The sequence below is a fragment of the Onychostruthus taczanowskii genome, unplaced genomic scaffold (genome assembly GCF_017590055.1).
Source record: "Onychostruthus taczanowskii isolate IOZ18803 unplaced genomic scaffold, ASM1759005v1 scaffold12, whole genome shotgun sequence".
NCBI classification, from domain to species: Eukaryota; Metazoa; Chordata; class Aves; order Passeriformes; family Passeridae; genus Onychostruthus; species Onychostruthus taczanowskii.
The window spans coordinates 10,157,265-10,178,913 of record NW_024498351.1 but is presented as its reverse complement, the minus strand read 5'-3'; the positions used below and the strand labels follow the sequence as shown (position 1 = coordinate 10,178,913).

The 21,649-nt window shown below is 36.8% G+C and overlaps 1 protein-coding gene across 18 annotated transcripts in view; it reads left to right on the top strand.

Moving 5' to 3' along the window:
* The window catches only part of NEK1 (NIMA related kinase 1), a 44,300-nt gene extending 30,826 nt beyond the window's left edge, over window positions 1–13,474 (top strand). For 15 of the 18 annotated variants that reach the window (XM_041395683.1, XM_041395679.1, XM_041395682.1 and 12 more), the window contains 13 exons: window positions 806–874; window positions 951–1,182; window positions 2,272–2,424; window positions 3,084–3,269; window positions 3,857–3,977; window positions 4,182–4,264; window positions 5,172–5,389; window positions 5,952–6,106; window positions 6,958–7,169; window positions 9,178–9,311; window positions 9,591–9,723; window positions 10,847–10,855; window positions 11,700–13,474. In XM_041395683.1, coding sequence (XP_041251617.1) covers window positions 806–874; window positions 951–1,182; window positions 2,272–2,424; window positions 3,084–3,269; window positions 3,857–3,977; window positions 4,182–4,264; window positions 5,172–5,389; window positions 5,952–6,106; window positions 6,958–7,169; window positions 9,178–9,311; window positions 9,591–9,723; window positions 10,847–10,855; window positions 11,700–11,713 — 1,719 coding nt within the window. In that variant the 3' untranslated portion in view covers window positions 11,714–13,474. Of the gene's footprint in view, window positions 1–805; window positions 875–950; window positions 1,183–2,271; window positions 2,425–2,551; window positions 2,614–3,083; window positions 3,270–3,856; window positions 3,978–4,181; window positions 4,265–5,171; window positions 5,390–5,951; window positions 6,107–6,957; window positions 7,170–9,177; window positions 9,312–9,590; window positions 9,724–10,846; window positions 10,856–11,699 lie in introns of those variants that run through there. The other 3 variants (XM_041395684.1, XM_041395695.1, XM_041395696.1) reach the window with 3 other exon arrangements.
* The last annotated feature ends 8,175 nt before the right edge of the window (window positions 13,475–21,649 follow it).

Below are 21,649 nucleotides of genomic sequence, written 5' to 3'. Positions count from 1 at the left end.
AATTTAAACACAATCTGTGTTAATTTGAATGCTATCTTTTGTACATTTGCCTAAACTGTTTCTAAATTTCAGTGTAGTGTGGTACTTCATACTGTATTCAGCCCTGAAGGCTACAGCTATGGGAATAGAGCAAAACTTACACTAAAGAATATATGTAAAATATAAAATGTTTTACACTGAAAGACGTCAGTTGATAGCTGGAAAAATAAATAATATGTTTTAATAAAGCATATTTTTCCATGTGGACAGTGTCTCACAGTAATGCAAGACAGTGACTGTAACAGACTAAAAAGTAGCACACAGAGTAATTGGAATTGAAGAATACAAGCCTTGTAAACAGATTATAAATTCCACATTTTTGCCTTCAATATGTAGTTGGCTTATTTACATGTCACTAAATTTGTCTCTTTTCTTTTTTTTTCTTCATAAATTATCTTTGCCTCTGTGCTTGCCACTTTTTTGGTTCTCTTGTAGAATTACTCATTTGTAGCAAAGGAATTTCCGGTGTTATCTTGCAGTAGAGGTTATATCTGGCTTTATCTTTACATGTTTCATCCTCTAAAATCTCATTTGTCTGTTTAAATTGAGTGATTTACTTGCTCATCACTTTTAGATAGTGATTGGTTCCAAGATGGAAGCTGCCCTTGAAATTCTGTCTTTGGGACAGAATAAAACAGAATAATCAAGAATTGGGTTTCAGTCTACCTGCAGTTGTCATTGGAAAGGTTTTGTTATATCTATTTTCAAGATAATTTTTTTCTGACATGTTCTTCTACTTTCTATTTCATGCTTCTGGGACTTAAAGGACGAACATGCAATACCTGCTGTCCAGGAGTCTGAGGAGGAATTAAAAAAGCCAGATTTTGCATTACAAGTATGTCAAATTATGTCATTGAAGTATCCTTTCAAGAAAGGCTCTATTTTAATACATATGTTGGTCCTTCTTTCAGAGTAAGCGAGAAATTCTGAGAAGATTAAATCAAAATCTTAAAGCTCAAGAAGATGAGAAAGGAAAAAAGGAGGGTAAAAATACCTCTGAATCAGCTGGATCTGAAGATTGTAAGGAACAACAAGGTGATCAGCCACTTCTGGGAGATCGCAAAAAATGGGAATCTGGGGCATCTGAGTTGGTTGTTCCTCTAGCTCAGCTGTCGATGGAAGATTCTTTCTCTGGAGCAGAGTGTAAGTTGTTTTTTTTTTTTTGTCACCATGGTATTAGTAAATCAGTTTGCCATGTGTAGTGTGTGTTTTTATAAAGCAAGTACTCTTCATTATTATCATCTTGTTATCAGTTACATGGCATGCACTTCTAAAAATGGGTGGTTATGTATTCTCTTAAATAAGGAATAAGGAACAGGCTGACTAGTTAAACAGCCTGCAGGAGATTCAATAAATAATTCCATCATTGCAACAACAAACAGTTACCTAATTAAATGAGTGGTTCCTTTCTTCATGTCTTTTAAATAGACACTAATTTAACAGAAAGAATAGAAAGTATTTAAAATATATGAAAGTTTCTTATTCAACTTGAAAATCCTGTTGTGTTATCAGTAGTAAAAAAACAACTGAGGGTTTTTCTTTATTTAGATCTGTAACTTTTGTTGAGCCTTTCTTACTGTTTTCCTTTCTTAAATCAAGATTGTTATTTCCGATTTTCCACTTTCCTTCTCTGGTCTTTTGGCTGAAACCCCTTTTTTCTGGTTTCAGTATACCTTACAAAGTCTGTTTCACATTGTAGAAAGAAATAATCATTAAGAATGTAACAGACTTGCATCTTTGCATAGTAGTTTTATAGTGCTAGAATCAAGAAACTTTTTACTGTGTTTTTCTTTGTTGCTTTGTATCCTATTTTCCTTGGAAGGAGAATTAACAGAAATAAATGTCAAAGGAGATAGCAAGACAAGAAACTTCCTAGTTAACCATTTCAAGTAAAGCCCAAGACCATTCCATGCCAATGTTAAACATTCCTTATACTGCTTTCGTTTGGAGTGCCTGAATTTCTGAAAGGAGCTGCTGCTGCTGCTTCTAAGTTGCATATGTCTACTGGTATTGAATAACTCTGTTATTGATTGGAATTGGCAGAAGAAAAACTCTAGATAAGCATAGTCTTCAGGCTGTCTGATTTGGGCTGAGGTGACATGAATTCTAGCTTTGTCACCTTTTTAGTTTTAAGTTTTGTGGAGGTTGTTTGTTTGATTATTTATTATACAGAAAATGAATAAAAATTTCTAATTTAGAAAAATTTTCATATTTGTGTTTGTGTCCAAACAGGTCAAACTCTGGGAGAAGTAATTAAGTTAGATGTTGGTGAACCTCACAGGAAAGTCTGGGGCAAAAGCCCAACAGATTCAGTTCTGAGGATCCTAGGAGAAGCAGAGCTGCAGCTGCAAACTGACATCCTTGAGGAACAAGATGAGATAAATGGTACGCACAGTGGGTAATTATCTGCACTGCAAGTGTAGTGACAGTTTATCTACTGAGAAAAATTTTGAAGTAATAGAAGCATATTCTTATATTCTCTCTTGCTTTCTACTTCTGGGTGTTGCCTCAGTTCTGAATGTAAGCACAAGCTGATACTGGAGGACACCAAAATATTTCAAACTCAGTGAAGTGGTAAGAAATTAACCAGGGTGTGCTGAAAGGAAAGGATCTTCATTTCGCTGAAAAGTCTTAAATTTTGCCTTTTAATAGAAACAATCCTATTTTTTGAAAGGATGTCATCATCTGAATATTGCATTAGATGCTTCCTGTAACTTTGTTGGCAGCATGTGACTTAACCATATCAGTTGATTTTTTTTTTTTCCCTCCCCCGGTCAACTCCTGCCCTTAGTTCTTTCTAAGGAAAAAGGACTTACATTTATTCCAAATATAAACCTGTACTAATGATAATGTAACATAAGAAATTAGGATTTTAATATTTCCAACTTTCTTCTTTATATAGTTGTACTAAAAGCATGCAATTTTTTTCCTTCTGCTTTCCTTTAAAGAAACAAAAATTCCCAGCTTACCTTTTCAGCCACATTGTAGTTCATTATCCAAATATGGTGAATCGCTGTTTAAATAATAGAATAATTTTCTGTTAGGTACTGCAGAACTTCTTGAAGGAGATCATCAGTCATCATCAGAGGAGAAGGAAGAGAAGGCTTTTTCTCCTGTTGGAGCTCAGTCTGCAGTACCAGTTGGTGTTACAAAGTCTGTCATGACTGTACCAGAAGAATCTCAAAGAACTGGACCCACTCTGGTGCAGAGCAAAGCTATTATGCTGGATGGTAACTCATTTTGTCTGTAATTCTACTTAAAATCTGTTTATTGAATGCAAAAAGCGAAGTAACAACCCTGTATACTTTTATATCTTCCCATAAGTAATGTGCAGGTATTTAATAACACATTTTAGGTAGGACCAGATGCTTTCTATGCTGTGTTGTAATCTGATTCAGTAATGTATTCAGTAAATTTCCAGAAACATTTTTTGTGTGCTTGTAGAAAACTTTAGAGTACAAGTAGAATTCTAAAGTGCTTCAAATTTTTTGTTGCTGATTTGCTGGGGTTTTGGTTTGTTTCTACCCATCAATTGTGCTGGATTCTTTTCTCCTATATGATACCAGCATCCTTTTGATCTCTGGGGCATGTTACTGAGGTTTTTAGAGGACATAGTTCATTGGCGCTTTAAGATGCTCTTCTGGTATCAGAAAAAAGCCAAAACTTTTAGCTCTGGGATTAAAAAACTTCTGTTTCTGTGAAATGTGGAAAATTATTAAAGCTGAAGGATTTAAGTGTAATCTTAAAATGTATACTTCCCCATCTTTTTGCCTAATTGGAATTAATTTTTAATAAGGTAAATGACTCTTACTTTTAGAGCCTGATGATTTGGAAGCAGAGGTGCTGGAAGAAATGGAAGATAAAATGCACCTGAGTAAGGAGAATAAGGAGTTTCCTAGCACTGTTAATGAAGTGTGGGTAAAAGAGAAAGAGGATGAGTAAGTACTCTCTTCTGACCTCTCTCTCTCCAGTTCAAACAACTGAGCCTTAACTGAGTTGTATTTGGACATGTCAGTTAAAATTATACTTAGCTAAAGCTTCATTGCTTGCTGCTGTGTTAGTTTTACTGCACTTGATGACTTCATTAGACTGATGACCATTTTTTACCTGGCATTTCCCCTTGATGTGATGTGTTACAATAGGGCACAACGTGACGGAATGAATGAGGCATCTTCAGAGAAAGAAGCACTCAACAAGGTGCAACCACAAAAGGAAGCTCCAGCAGGTCAGTGCCAGTCTGATGTTCCATGGCTTGGCAGAGTGGGGTGTTTGAGCCATCCCATCTCACTTCATGAACCGCAAATGAGCAAGTTTTTTGTTTTTTGCTTGTTCAGTTCTTACTTCTAAAAAGGAAATTTCTGATGGATTAGGAAGACAAATTGTGGGTGTTGTGTTTGCCACTGTGGAGGAAAACATGTTAGACAATAGCTACAGTGTGTGTAGATCAACAGGACAGTGGCCTGTACTGATGAACGTCAACTTTCTGAATGTTACAGCTTTTTCACATGACTATTTAGGATGTTATGAGATCTGATTATTTACTTAATAGAAGTGTTGCTTTGTTTATACACGTTTCAAATTAATACTGAGCTGCAGCTCAATGTTTTAGTGGGTGCTAATGACAATCTTTTATCTTTATTGCATAGAAAAATTGCTTGTTCTTGGAGGTATGGGAGGTAACTTCAGAAAAAACATTGTCAATACTGTCGAGTATCATTGGTGATACTCTTGCATCTAGTTAAGGTGGCTTCAGCAAACTGGATAGGTTTTTCCTCCTGTTTGGGCAAAATATGTTGAGATAACTTCAAAGAGATCTAGTATAACGTGATAAGCAATGGGTGAAAATGGATGACACAGTATCAGACATGGACTGGATAATGAGAAAACAGAAGGCTTGAGAACAGAGCTGAGGGTTGTATGTTCTCCACAAGTTCAAATGGGAAAATTTGACATTGTAATTGCATTTAATAAAATGATCACAAATATTTTAATACTTTTAAGGTGCTATCTACATTTCCCTTAAATTGTATAAGAGAAATTAGTTAGGTATATTCACAGCACTTACTTTTTCCTTAAGTATCATGGGTTTTAGTCTGTTGAGATTTGTAACAGACTTTCTTTTACCACATCAGAAACTTGTTCCAGTGACTCTCAGCGAGCTGAACCCTTATTCCAGAGGGTAATACAGCCCACAGCTGTACCAACAGCCTCACCAGTTCTGTCAGCTCAGTCTTCACAGGAAGAGTCTTTTGTACCTCGTTCACGTTCCATATCACCAGCAAGAAATAAAGGCAAAAGTTCATTGTTGATTGGACTTTCTACAGGACTTTTTGATGCAAACGACCCAAAGGCAAGTCTAGAAAACGAAAAAGAAATACTTTTTTGTTCTCCAGTATTATTCTTACCTTGTTATTGAAGTTGAATGAGTCCAGAAAGATGGCACAACTCTTTCAGCAGGTGTTTGTATTTGTCAATCTATGTCTGCCCTGTAGTTCAACTGCACTGTGCTCATGGTATCAGCAAGTCTCATGCAGCAGTGAAAGTCTCTGGTTTCACCATCCAATATTCTATGTTCCAGGTGTTTGTGGAGGAATTCCACTCTTTTTCTGAGACATTACTGAGGGAGTTCATGAAGACATTCCTAACTTTCCTCATCTGCTTTCTCTCTTTTGTGCAGTCTTTTAGAGTTATCACTACCTTGCCATCATAAACAATTACCTAACAGGGTGGCAAATATATCTTGTCATTTCTGCCAACCAAGTGATTTTTTCCTGTAGGATCTAATCTACTAGCACAGCTTCTGGCTGTGAAGTAGGAAGCCTGAAGAACAGTGAAATCTCATTTTAAAGTCTTTTATAAACTCAAGCTGTCTTTAATATTGTTACCAACCAAGCTTTCTATTGCCTTTGTAGATGTTGAGAACATGTTCACTCCCAGATCTTTACAAACTGTACAGAACTTTAGTTGATGTTCCCAGTGTAGCAGATGTGCAGCATCAAAATAATCTTGAAACAGATGATACAGAAGATGAGCAAGCCAAAGAAGGACCCTCTGACTCTGAGGACACGTGAGTGTATCAATTTTATCAAGTATTTTAACAGGCATCTTAGTTCAAGAATGTTTTTGGTTAGCTACAACTGTTATACACACTATACAAGCATGGATTTTTTACCCAGATGTTAAAAATTTTGTATTGAACCATCATTTACTTTGTCTTGTTCCAGAGAATTGAGAAGCTAATGGGGTACACTGCATACAATAGCTGTCTAAATTTCCTTCCCAAAATCTGTCCCAGGTGTTATTCTGTCTGGTGTCTGCAACTTGTCTTTTGCTCAGGCAACTCAAAGTTGATTGCTATTGCTCTTCTAGAACTAAAAATTTCTTGAATATTTCCTTTCTTTCTATATTCTGGGAATCTTGCTCATTTATGTCCTCTACTGTTTAATTACAATGTTCTTCAAGTCCCTCAAAATCTGACCTTGGAATTGACTATTCCCCACAGCTTTGATAGTCTGGTGTATCGAGACTGATTAGATCTAGATCTCTATTTTGCTCCAGACACATTTTTACCTGTATTGAAAATGTTATATTTGCATGGATTCAATAATAGTGCACAAACACAAGGATTTTGAAATTACCTTACTCATAAAGTTGAATTTAGGACTTACTGTCTTTATATGAGATTGTGGGAGATCTGCTTATTCCCTGTGTGTTGCATGATACAAAGGTATCAATGCTGTAGTCATGTTGGACTGAGGTCACAAATAGCTGGGAGAGGAGGGTGGAGGATGTCTCTTTTTTTTCCCCCTCCATCGAGACTGGCTTTTCAATTTGCTGCTAACAAAAGAAATTAGCTCTTTCTACAGGGTTTGTCTTGCAAAGTATTAATTATATAAACTTCATATCACATTTCTTTAGTATGTTTGGAGAGACAGATACAGATTTGCAGGAGCTCCGGGATTCAATGGAACAGTTGCTTAGGGAGCAGCCTAGTGAGGAACTGAGTGAAGAAGAGGAGTCTACTTTAAAGGCTAATGCCATGGAATGCATAACAAATGGTACTGAGCTCGATGAAGGAGATGAAAATAACCCCAGCAGTGAAAGTGCTCTTAATGAAGAATGGCAGTCAGGTATAATATCTGTTTTACCTGTTTTATAAGTTATTTATTAATGTTAAAAATTCAGATACAGAATGTTTTAGCTTCTTTAACTTATAGCAAAGTAAAGCTCTAATTGATAATTTTTACACATAGATTTAAAAAATCAAATTATATTCAGACTTTCTGAATGTTAAGGTCAACATCTAAGCGACATTCCATGTTGCAAATTAAAGCTTGGCTGTTTGTTGGGTAGTGATGGTAAGGGCCTTTTTCTCTAAATTGTTTAAAACTTGGCTTCAAGGAACATCAAAGACAGAATGCATTGTATGTCTTGAATAATTCATGGCTGTAAGTGTGAAAAAGAAATAGCAATTTACATGACTGGAGTATCTGGGATTCAGCTTAAATTATAGTTAAGTAATTTTACAGGCAGTCACAAGGAACATGAAATTGTTCACCTTGTCCTTAGCCAAAATTAGGTATTAATGCAGTCAGACTAAAAGTGAGACAGATAAATTAATTACTGCTTTTAGCATTTTGCATTAGCTCTGCACAACTTCCTAAAGTTTCATTTCTGTATTTTCAATTCTTGTGGAATTTGAAGTATTTTACTCTTACTGTAAAATGAAGTGCAACTAAAAATATAGTTATGAAAAGATACAGAAAATCAGTAGCTCATCTAAAACAAAGCTTTTGTGTAATTTTTATTGAAGAAAATTTTTGACAAATCGAACATCTAATAATACATTCCAATAATTATTTTAAGGTGAAATAAACGTTGTTAATGTCTTTAATTTTGTCACAGTGCTGATGTTATACACTGATAACATGCAATACTATCTGTGTCTGTGATTCTGCAGTTGTTGTAAGTGCTAGTGTTATACCAGAGTCCTACCTTCTAGATATTCCATAAGAATTTCAAGTTTCCTTGTTGGGGCAGGGAGGAAGGCAGGCCAGCCTTCAAAAGGGTAGCAGGTAGAACTTGAGACAAAATCTTCTCAAGATCTAGATGTTAAATAGAGGATTAGAAATAACCTAATGGGTTTTTAACCCATATACAACTTTATATTTTATTGATACTTTCTTATTGATTTGGCTGTTGATATTTGAATGAAGGATGTGATTTGGTCAGGACTATATCTTACACTAGTCATATATAAGTATTGTAAGTACTAGAGTTCTAATACAACCTCATGAAGTCTGTGATCTACCAGGTAATAGTATTTAAAGGTTGGATATTAGACACTCTGAAATGTATGAAGTTTTTCTCTGGTAGACAAGTTCTCTCCAAATTCGAATGCTTATTTAAGAAAGTATTTTTCCTACATTTTGCAATGGAATTTTACATAAGGATTCTGTCTTGTATTTTTTAAAACATCCTTTTTATTAGATTTACCTAATGTTTTACTATTAAAACCTATTTCAAGGTTTCTGAAACCTATAAGCAAAATGATCTTGATTTCTCTCCTGCATCTTGTTGCACCACTTGGCATACTTAATTTGCTACACAAAGGAGATGCACTTACAAAAGAACAAGGAACTCTGTAGCTAAATTTGTGCTGGGTTTTTTGCTCCATGGAGCAAGATGCATCTCAGGGCAGAAAGCAATGGATGGGTAACATACATGTCCTCATTTTTTGGTAGAAGACACCTGCTTCATTAAGGAACTCCTTTCCCTTGTGTGGGACAGCTGCCAAGCCCTTCATGAGTTTCATCTCAGAAATTTATAGAGTGGTGGTATGGAACTTGACCTACTTTGCTAACTAAAATTCTCCTTTAAGACCGTACCTTGTTTTCCTTCAGGTTGAATACCTCTATGGCTAATTGTCAGAATGGGAATTTAGTTGGGATAGCTGGATGCTTCCCATTTGGGATTCAGGATTTTTTTAAAAAAAGGGACTATTCCTATTTTCTGCACATTGTCAGAACATCTGCCAACATCATCTAGTGCTCCTGAGCTTACCTTTAGAGATTAAGAAACAACACTAAGAATGTAGGAGAGCTGAGGGTGTTTTACTGTTGTTTTCTTTCTTTCTAGATAATAGTGATGGAGAGATTGCCAGTGAGTGTGAAGAATGTGATAGTATCTTCAGCCATTTAGAAGAGTTGAGATATAACCTGGAGCAGGAAATAGGCTTTGATAAATTAATTGAAGTTTATGAGAAAATAAAGGTTTGTGGAATAAGCTCAAGTGAAAATGTTTGAAGAAATAAGCACCTAGCACTGTTTGCTATGCCAGTTAACTAATTACTTCGTGTAACTGGAGTAAAAGGTTTTTTCTATAGTCTTTTAATTTGTTTTGGCACACTAAAATATTATCAGAGAAAATGCCTGGCCAGTGGATTAAAGAGAAAATCTTCTGGTTTAACCATGAATTTCATTTAATATATTTGAACTATTTAATTTTATACCCATTTTAATTTTGGCAACATGGTTTGTTCTTCCCACTAGGCTATACTTGAAGATGAAGATGAAAATATTGATGTTTGTTCAACTGTAGTTCAGAGTGCTCTTGGAAATGAACACAAACACCTGTATGCCAAAATACTTCATCTGGTAATGGCAGACGGAGCCTACCAAGAAGGTAATCTCAGTGTGTCCTGGCAACTGTGGCTTGTCTTGTGTTCTTTCGTGGTCATAAACAATATAGGTTCCAATACACTTTTAAAACATCATAATATCACATAATTTAGAACATGTCTGTGCTTTGGTATATTGATTGACTGAATTAATTAAAATGTTCCGCAAAGGTTATTTTTATTCCTGAAACAAAATGTGTCAAACTTTGCTGACCATTCTGATTTAACAGAATTTGCAGTCAACTGTAACAGTCAACTGTCTGTACAGTCAACTGTAACAGTAATTGGCCTCCAAAAGGTACAGTATAATTATTTAATTTCTGTAAAACAGTTTCACAGATGGGGAAAGGAAATACAGCACAAAACTTGCAGAATCAAAACCAGTTTTATCTTAAGAATGAATGAACTTTTAGCTAAAATAGTATTATGCTTTCTATAATGTTACTTTTAATAGATTGCACCATCACTCCTTTTCAGAAATTTCATGGAGCTCTTTATCCTATAATTAGCATTTTTCAGAAGACCTTGATGTGTATGTACCATCCATCTTATTTAGTGTCTCAGTAATAGATGAAAATAATTTATTTTGCCCTGGAGCCCTGCCCAGATTGGCAGAGTTTACAGGGCGGATGGATGTTGCTCCATCTTTCAGAGTCACACTTATGAAAAACCACACAGACCACCATCAGTAATGGAATACTTCTGGTTTTTTTCATTTCTCTCATGTCAATAATTTAACTGCAGTTATGTATTTTTGGATTTCTAATGGTGAAAGTCTTCACTGGAGAGGAGAAAAAGAAGAAATCTAAACTTTTAATTAGTTTTATAGAAATCAGAAACATTATATATTGGCTTTAAAAGTATGTGCAATGATCACTCTTTAATGCATTTCAATTTTCAAAAAAATATTCTAATACATGTTAACCAATATGTACTTTCTGCATCTTTTAAATTCTTTTAAATGTGTTGCATTGGTACTGCAAGGTCAAATAAGGGTACAGCTTTCTGTGACTTTTATATGTGAATACTTGGGGGAGTGTCTTAAAACTAGTTAGAAAAACATAACTTTTTTTTTTTCTTAATTCTAATCCAAATTACGTTCTCTCCATTTTTTTTCTACTGATATAGAGCCGCTAGGTAAGAATAATCATTTCCATGTTGTTTTCATGCTGTGTTAGAGAAGTGCGACAGAGAAATGTCTAAAAAATATTATTCAGGCACAATTTCTTGATTTAGTGGCAGATTTGGAAAGATGCACTGTAATAGTCCATTTCTCAAGTATCCAAAAGACTGGCAATATAAAATAGTAAGAAAATGGTTACTAGCGTGTCACCATTTTCTTTTGCTTGCTACTATGCTTTAAGGATAGTTAAAAACTAGTGATTTTAAATGAAAATTTGCTGAAATGTTGGCATATAATTTATAAGCTGTTGTCTGAGTGAATCCTATTAAAATGAGCTGACTTTCATCTGGCAAAATGCTGATTAACAAGTGGCTATTTTTATTAGATTCAGTTCTAATTCTATATTTTACAAATCTGTGGTAGCATCCAAAAATGATAAAAAGTAATTCTACACATTTCACACACTTGAATTAAAAAGTCCTATGCTAATAGGGGTGAATAGAGGACAAGTGGCAGACAGAAGAATCTTCATGAGCTTCTGTCTCAAAAGCCTTATACTCTTCAAATAAGAAATGTTCAGAGAAAATCTCTGTTCCTCTTTCCTAAGAGGATTTTCTAACCGAAGCAGGCCACTTGAGGTGCAACTATCTTAAATTCACTAATCCAAGTGTTCAAATATTTGTGTGTAGCGCTTTAAGGCAGCTTTGGTCATGGTCACCTCACTGGTGACAGACTTAGTGTATTCTTGTGTTATTGCTTACCGAATTACGGTTTCTAGATTGTTTTGTAACCCTAGCTTCACTTGTGTCTATGTGTGTCTCTCCTTTTCACGCTGCTCTCCCCTTCTACTTTGTACAGGTAATGATGAATGAACCTGACTCAGGAAATTCCTTAGTGCTTACTACACACCGGTGTCCGAAGTCCGCACAGCTGAACAACAAATTGTAGTGGAGAATGTAACATGGGGCAGGAGAGGCAAGACTTCAAAAAAGAATGTTGATTGTATGAAAAAGAGAAAAAACATGTCTTTTAAATGGAGATACCTTTAGAGTTCTCTTGTGTGGATTTGCATATGTGTTCCTTAAATATTAGGTGCCCAAAATGTTAAAAAACCTGCGCCAACGAAACAACAACAACAAAAAAATCAACAAAACCCAAAAACCTCAACAAACCAAACCAAAAACCCCCAAACCTGTAACCTCTCAAATTTCAAAAGTAACAGACAAAGAAATACCTGTATATATTCTGATGCAAAACTGAGACCTATAATTAAAACAGAACTTCTGCCATATGAACAAATAGCTGGTATGGTTGAACAGTTGAAAGCATTACTGTGTTGTGGAAGTACTCACATCTAGCTGTTCACTTACAGACTTCAAGTAGCTTTTCTTTACACCTACACAAAGAAATTGCTTTGTTTTTATTGACCCTCGTGGTTTTTTAATAGTATCTTAATCTAGTGGTCCAGTTCAAGCATTTCACTTTTATTGTATTTTGAAGCTGAAGGCTTCTGTCACATCTGAAATATTTTGATGGTGTTTCTTAATTAGGGCAAACTGGTACATAAGTCATCATTGAAATGTCTGAGGGGGTTTGGAATTGTAAAATCCATTTGGACCTAGAATACTCTTTATTTAAAATTTTTTTCTTCTTATTTTGCTTCTTCCCCTTTCCTATCCCCTTCCCAAAAATCCCAGTTCTTTACCTCTCTTGAATTTTGTAATCTGGTCCATGATGATGTACTACACTGTTGAACTGAAAAGGGGAGGTTTGCAGTTTGCCTTTGAAGTCTGCATGTTCTAGTCATTGCTCCAACAGCCACAGGGGAAAATGAAACATTGCAGCCACAAGTGCTGTGTAATACTTCACATCTTCTGGCTCCTGTATTGTACAGCTTGGTTTCCACTGCACTACAAGCAAAACCGGGTTTCTTCTGACACACATTTCCTTGTTCCTTGTGTCGAAGCAGTACTATACAGGGCAGACATTAGGGATTCTGTTGTTTTCCAGTCATCATCTCTGCATCTTTACTGGTTTATTTGTTACAGTAAGTCTCTTGTTATGAATTTGATGAACTGTCGAACTTCCAAGTGCCCTGTTGAAGAAAAATAGGTTTGGTTTCTTTTTTTTTCAGCTACAGCCAGTCTCAATCTAAAACTGTCAAAACTTGCTTTTCCACAAAGTAAAAACCAGTATATATATATATTTATTATTTAAACTGTCAGAATATGTACATGTTTTTTGTACAATTGCTTTATGGTGTCATTATTAAAATTTTGCCCACTGAAAAGGGTTAAATTTTTTTAGACAGATACCAAACTTATTCTAGTTCAGCAGTATCGTGGGAATCTGCGGTGAGAATAAAATTATTAATAATAAGAATAAAAAATTGCCTTCAATAGATTATTCTTTATATCCTTATTTCTTTGATAAACTCCTCTGACTTCATCTAATGAGAAACTATGATCAATTCTTGGAAATAGTGTTGGTTCTGGGCTATGTTGCTTCTCTCATTCCATTTCCTTCTTTACTTCCTTTTTCTTAACTTCCCAGAGTAAAATTTTTACGAGATTTCTCATCCATTCCACTTTCCACTGCTGAATAATCTATTCAGAGATGATCCTTATGAGCTACATCACTGGTGACTTTTAGCAAATACACTCTAAAGACTTTATTAAAGGATGATTCTGAATTATTTTCTTTGTTCAGGTTTGATTTTTGTAGTCATACCTTGCACACCTTTTGGAGGAAGGGAGGACTCAAAACCTTTAGATTTAAGATAATACAGAATAAGTGTATGGAAACAACAAAATACACAACTGGTATATTCTGTTCTCTATTGTTTTTAATCCCCTTAAGGTGGTAGTCTTACTGAAGTTACGGATTGGGCCGTGTTCACTTCTTTTAAATTGAAATCGTATCATTATTGACAGTCTTCATTTCTTATGCAGTGTACTGCCTTGCTTCTGGTGAGAAACATGGCATAATCTGCAGACTGCAAGATTTACAAACAGAGCTTTTTACCAATTAATAATTTAAAAAATACATGTAGATTGTGGACAGCTTTTTAAGAATAATCTTCAAACCTGCCACTCAAGACTGAATATCCTTGAAATCCCTCAAAAGCTGACTTAAAACTGACACAGTAAATAAGTTTGTCTGCAAAAGAAATACTTTCATCTGAAATGTTAAATCCATATTTAATATTCTATAATAACATCAAGGACAGTGGGGCTGCAAGATAATTAATTGGTCTGTATGCAATTTATTGAAATTAGTTGAGCATTTGGCTTCTGTGCATATGACATTCACCTTGAAGAATTTTCTGTTGTAGTTCTAGTTGAGATATGGAATGGTGTTTTTCACACAAAACACATTCTGTGAACTATATAACACTGATGTCTGTGTCTTCAGACTTGCTTCTTGACCCTTGAAACCAATTCTAAGTTCAGTTGAGGAAAGTTTTAAAAAAACCAAAGCAAACAATCAAAAACCATCAGCAGAAAGGAGTAGGACCCCCAGCAGTGTGCTGGTTTGAGCTGAACAGGTACAGACGGTACTCTACCGGGAGCACTGATGCCTAAAACCTTTGAAGAACAGAGCTTAAAGCGGCTTTTGTTCTTGAATTTGCTGAACTCTGATGAGTGCACATTTGAAATTACTACTAGAAGAAACTTCAGAAAAATGTGTTTTCTGGTTGGGCAACGTAAATCAAAGCAGAGCACAGGTTTTTCTGTGGTCTGGTGAGTGAATGGCTGATTTAAATCAAGTTCCAGTCTACCACATTCCTAACAAGGCTCTTCGTGCTCTTGAGAAATCTGCATTATTTATCAGTAATTCCTACTTCAGCTTTTACTGCTTCTCTGTCTCTCTTGCTCTCATGTGAGCATAAATGCTGTATGTTTACTCAAACACTCGTTGTTCTAAAGCTTCAAAACTGCCCGGATTCGTAGGAAGGCGGGGCTGCGGGTGTAGTGCCGGCCCTTCAGCCGCCAGGTGGCAGCGGGCGGGCGGCAGCGGCCCCGGCCCCGCGCAGCGGGAAAGGTGCGGCCGCCTGGGGCTGGGGGGCCTGCGGGGGGAACACGGCGGGGCTGAGCCGGGACAGGAATTCGCAATTTATTTGTTTCCTTGTACAAGAGCATTTTCTGAAAATACCCATAGATGCAATTCTTTTTCTGTTTACAAATCTTTACAGTCTTTTTTCTGGAGTATAGGAGAATCATAGAATATCCTGAGTTGGAAGGGACCTACAAGGATCGTAGAGCCCAACAATCACGCCGTGTACCTGAGAGCATTGTCCAAACACTCCTTGAACTCTGGTCGCTCTGTAACCACTTCCCTGGGGAGCCTGCTCAGTGCCCAACCACCCTCGGGGTGAAGAACCTTTTTCTAATATCTGACCTAAACCTCCCTAACACAACTTCAGGCCATTCCCTCAGGTCCTGTCACTGGTCACCGCAGAGATCAGTGCCTGCCTTTCCTCTTCCCATCACGAGGAAGTTGTAACTGCAGTGAGGTCTCCCCCCAGTCTCCTTTTCTCCAGGCTGAGCAGAGCAAGTGATGTCAGCTGTTCCGCATATGGCTTTTCTACACAGTCCTTCACCATCTTTGTAACCTTGCTTTGGATGCTCTCTTATAGCTTTATGGCAGGGTATGTCAAGTTTCCCCAAATGACTAAATGCAAATTCAAATAAAATATCACACTTTTAGCACATTTGAAATGTATATTTGGGCTTGGGATAATCTTCCCCTTTGCCAGAGGCTGGGGTAGAAGCATGCCCCTGACTAAATTACTGATTTGACTTCTGTCTCCACTAAAAGCACCACATCAAAGCTCAAATAAGGCTACACTCTACATAATTTTATTAGCTGTGATAAACCAAAGACAAATACAGAAATTTAACTTTTCAATCCTTTTAAACGTTTTTCTTTTCAAGTAATCACATGCTTTCTCTAGTGTTATCTTACCATTTGTTCATTCATGAACCATGTAGACTTAAATTTAGCGTGAAATAGAAATCAATGGTTACCATTCCTAAAACATTTTTTGCCATTTTTGTCATAGCAGTTTAAATGGAGCAATTTGTATAGTTTAAGTAGTAGTTTTAAAACCCATAAAAAGCTTCCTGTAAATTAAATTTGTGTGTTAATGCAATTTGCACTTCAAATGCATTTCTAAATTGATATGTTTTCCAGCTGAGCTGATGAGTTCATCAATTCAAATTGTAGCACTCAGAATGGTTGGCTTGTGCATGAGTCTTAAAAACACTTCTTCATCAACTAAAGCCTTAATTGAGCTGCTTCCACAAAGATATATTAATTTGCAGTTACTTGTGAGACGTGTACATACATATATGTGTGTATGTATGTGTGTGTGTGTATATATATATGAGTTCAGCTGCTGCTCCTAAATTGCTTGTCTTGAGCATCTCTGATGTGGTGCACTCTTCCAGATTTTATTTCCAAGACATTTTTAAACCAAGACGGGATTTAGCCAATTCCATTCACTCCTTTTTAACAATACAGTTTAGAAAACTCACAGAGCCAAAGACTTGGAGAGTTTTTTCACATGAGCTGCACAACACAAGCCAAAGCCACGGGCAGGTTGCAGAGTGGGAATACTCCAGCATTTGCTTAGTTTCAGGATGGCTGTGACAGTTCTTTCCCAAGTCACCCTGAGGTTGACTGTATCAAGTGTGAGGCTGGGACATTGCGTGATCCACTTCTGCTTGGCTGATGGATGTTCCCTTAGGGACTGAAGTCAGCCAGGAAAAAATACAGTTCACATTTAAATAGGACTGTGGCTTGAGCTGATGCAGACATGCTCTGAGGAGAAGAGAACCAGTTGGGTCTTTGACATTCCCTAACTTTTGCTGTATCCTGCACACAGTCCTGACAGTAATGTCTCCCCTAGGGGAAGGGATGAAGTATGCATTTTGGCTGTGTCCTTGATATAGAATAAAACTTCCCTAAATTCAAATTGTAGGCTAAAAGACTGTGGTTCTATCTCTCTTGAAAAATTTTAAATCTCAAGCAATACTCAAGGAATGCCATACTTTCCTCCTATTTGCTTCCCGATCAGCAGTCAAATGTTCTTAGTGTTGTTTGATTTATTGCTGCTACAACCATTCTGAATGCTATCAGAGAAGTTTTGCAAAACTAAGGTATGTAGCCTTTTTCTGAAGGGGTTGATTTGATGTGTATAGACAAAGGACAGAAAACCTGAGGTGTATGAGCCACAACTGTGTCTATTGTGGAGCTCTACCAACTTGTGCCCTCCTTAAAACTGCTTTTTATAAACTGCTGTAGCTGTTATATTTCCTCTAAATTCTGTTTCTTCCTTTGTATGGAAGTGTTAAGAAAAGACTGGACATTCAGTTACTGCCATGGCCTAGCTGACATGGTGATATTCAAAGGTTGGAGTCGATGATCTCAAGAGGTCTTTTCCAACCTCATTTATTCTGGGAATCTGTAACAATTTCTTGATAAAGATGTCTGAAAGATAGAAATAAAATGCAATAATCTGCCATAATTATAGCACATTGAATTGATCCTTTCCCACTGACATTAATTTTGATAACTTACACAGCCATTTGGAGTATTTTAATTTCCCTTCTTTAAACATTGTAAGAGGAACCTAAAAGATGAAGTCTATGACATTTGAGCTTCTCAAAAGAGTATATTTGGATATAACATTGGACATACTTTTATGTCTTTTAATTATTAGAAATATGAGTATACTTTTTTTTATACTCAGTAGTTTAAAGCCATATTTAGTAGACCTGTACTTACTGTTACGTATATGAGAATTATTTCAATGGCTCTAAAATATCCCTGATGTGATTTTTAGCTTAGTAATATAGCACTTTTTTTCCACCTGTGGAAAAGCCTGATTGCACTAATCTCTGTATCCAGTTCCACTGTGGCCTTTAGTACATTAGTTAATGATCACAGTGCCCTGAGTAACTTAATTCACTGTATTCACTTAATACTGCTTTGTCACCTTTCCTCAGACAACTGCTCTTGCTTTCTCTACATTGGCGAATCCTCTTTGTCCAGAAACTTCAACAAATTCTGACTCCACAGACCGTGAGGTCAAACATTGCCAGGTGGGAAAGGAAGCACAGTTCAGTCCTGGCCCACAACCTTTGTTAACCACCTGGTTAACAAAGTGATACTGTAGTAATTATTTTGCTCAAATCCATAATGGGCAGACTTTCCACCACAACCCCCAGTATCTCGCTGTACATAACAATAGTGGAGCTTGGACAAGCACTGTTATAAGGCCTCCTTCCTCCCAGTGAAATTAAAGAAAGCTTGAGTCAGATCCCATTGTGATTTGTTAAGCTTCTCCTGTTCACCACAGTCTGTTCTTTCCCTCTGCTGATGATTATCAGGACCAGCAGAAGGAAATGTTCGCCCACCCTCATACTCAGGCACGAAGCAGAGCGTCATTGATCAAAGTGCTGAGAAGATGGGTGTGAGCCAAGGCACCAGACTCTGAGCTGCAGTTGGTGAGGATATGAACACGTCTTCCATTCTGCTTATTCTGCCACAGTGAACACAATCTCCATCAGAAGGATGGGATATAACAGATGGAGCTATAACTTAAACCACTTTGTAACAGTTCCTAAAGCTCATCTGTCAAGGATGGTGCCAGACTGCTTGTGCAGTGTTAGTAAGAGAAATTTATGTATGAACATACAATGTGAAATAGGCCTGCTGAGGAGCAAAAGCTGTGTTGCCTATAGTGTTTATCTTGCATTAATCAAGTTGTAATGTGTTTACTTAGCACTATTTTTGTTTTCACTTGCTGACAAAATCCCTACAGATGTTTTATTCTACCTTACAGCAGTTAAAAAGGTGAGAAATGTATAACTGAAATAATTTACTAATTGTGTAATTTCCTGCCTTATCACACAATAAACCATGGGGGCTTGTTAGAGGATCACATTAATCCAAAGTATGACACAGGTCAGATCACTTCCTACAGTCACTATCTTTAACAAAGATATCTATGACACTTCAACTCAGGTATTTTCAGCTGAAATTCAGAAGACTGGCAAGCCTGTATTCTGCATTTCTGTCTTAGTTGTATCTGAGGAATATGCAGCTCACAACTATGCTGATGGTCATGGAAATTGCAGGTACCTCATTTCTGGAAATCTTGATGCTTTTGCAGCCTTAGGGAACTGTATTTTCTTGCCATAGGATAACAGAGAGGTCAGAAGGCTTTGTGATCGTTGGCCAGAAGACTGTGTAGAATAATAGTATGAACTGGGGAAAAAAATGCACTGAAAGCATCTGGGAGTTCTTGTGCATACTAGACAATATATTCTATACTAATTTTCTGTGGCTAAGTTTACTGTTACTGAGGCCTAGAAGTAGCCAAATAAAACAGCAGGGAGGCCTTTTCTATGTTTCTTCCCTCCATTTCTCACTAACATTTTTACATTTGTTCACTCCCTCTTCCAATGGAAGCGGAGGGGAAAGTGCCGAGTACAGCACTAATGACATGAAGAAAAATACTGAAGGAAGCAGCATGGAGGCCATGGTTTCAACCACTCTCCCTCCTTTGCCAAGGAGAATTTCAGTGACCTCTTGACACCTCCCATGGGAAACTTTAAATTGACAAGGGTATTTGCCAAGTAAATACAAAAAATGGCATTAAAATAGTATTGTTTCTGACTTAATCCTCCTAAAGTCAATGCAAGTGAGTTAAGGTTCCCAGAGCAGCTATAACGCATTAACCTCAATCTTGATGGCTGGGTATGTGAATGTGTATCAGGACTGATTAAAAAACACTTCCAGGCACTCACTAATAGTCACTGGGGAAACTGAAAATTAAAATGCCAAAAATTAAGTTACAACTTATTTCTGGATTGTACTGTTATATTGGTTAAAACTAATACGTTTCACGTTATGCAACACTATCTAGAGTCAAAACTTTAATTTGTCCTATCAAAACAAAGGGGAAGGCATTTCATGTTCATTATAAGCTGATTGGTTATTCTGCCATGTTTTTGCTGGGGTAAGTTACTCAAGAATGATTGTTGTGACTCTTTGAAAATATTCTGGTTTTATTATAAGCCAGTTGCCAATATTTCCTCTGAAATCTGAATAGAGAGACATGAGAGTAGGTTGTACCTCAAGTGTCTCCATACCATACTCCCCCACACCCAGAGAATACATTTGCTGCCCAGTAACACTTGCTGGTTGTTATTAACTTTGATCCTGCTTGTTAATAGTAGGATTAATAGTAGGATTAATTCTACTCCAGAAGACAGGTTGCTAAACTGGAGATCTGTAGTTTGGTACTTGGAATTGTTCCTTTGCTTCCTCCCCAGCAGATTATTTAATTGAACCTGTAGAGATAAATGCATCTGTGCCAGTCCTTGTCTTGTTTGCCTTACCTTCTTTTATCTTTCCAGTCATTTTTTGCCACAAGTTGCCAAGTCTTCCACGTATGAGGTAACTCTGCCTTCATGTTCCCCATGCCTGTCATATAGAAGAGGATCAGCACAATAAATCACATAAATAAGAATGCTTCCAGAAGACAATACCAGAAAAAATGCTCACCAATATGAACTAGTATGCAGGAAAAGACCTAGTACATGCCATTTGCTGACAGTTCTTTAGAGCACAGCTGCCTTAGCTGTATGTAAGGACTATGATGTGGATTAAAAATACATTGGTTATTTCAGCACAGGTGTGACCTTAGAGAAGAATTGTGGTAGGACTGCATTAGCAGTTTGCAGGTTTTTGGCACACTTACCCATTGTCAGTGCCCCAGTCCATCCACACACAGAGTTGCTGTTTGCATTTTCTGGGACACGTGGGAAAACATTACTTGAAAATGAGTTTGACTGTAGCTCATATAAAGTGTCTTTTTAAGATGTATTTAAAAGCTGATTCTTAGCTGGGGGATGGAATCCAGCTGCCTGTTTTCTTTGGCCCCAAGAGCCAGTTTCATGTGATTTACATTTTCAAAGCTGACTTCACAATGAAAGAGCTTGAGGCTTGGTTTTGAGGCATGACATGGTTTTTTTGGGATTGGGGTTTCTTTTGGTGGTGGGAGCATGCTAGTGAGTAAATATTTTACAGCCCACATTCCTAGTTCTACAAAATCAGTGACTCCAGGCTCTGGGACAATATAAGTAAGCACAAAGGCTGGAATTTATTGCTAGTAATGATCTATGAGATAAGATTTTTCAGCTAAGCCAGTGCAGAGTTCTCTTGCCAGATGTGTGGGAGTGAAAGTGACACAAATCTTTAAAAAAAAAAAAAGATAAATCTTTGGCAATCCCAGAGTGATTATATAGCCTTGTAGTGCTAGCAGCCTCAGAGAATTCATTTTGTGTCTCAATGTCCTTATTGACTTAGAAGCCAAGTCTCAAGCTGTATGAAAGGAATCCAAAGTAGTGCCATGAATACTCCATAAATTTATCTCACTTCCTTAATCTTATTTTGAAAAAAGATAGTTTTGGGGTCCTTTTTCTTACATTTCTCTGTTTATAGAGAACTGTGGTAGCAGAATTATAGTGATTCTGCAAAAAACCACTAGGGACCTTGTCCTGTTATTGCCTTACTTTCATGCCAATGTAATTAAAAACTTTCCTTCATAGTCAAGCCACGTCATAAATCCTTGGTTTTTGCTTCCAAGTTATCACGGACAAAAGCATGGTACATGGCTGGTACACTGATCACATCCAAACCTCTGCCTACATCCTTTCACAAGTGTGCCAGGAAATGCAGAGAACCAAAGCTGTAAAGGAGCTTCTGTACCGTTCAGACAACCAAGAGGCCTA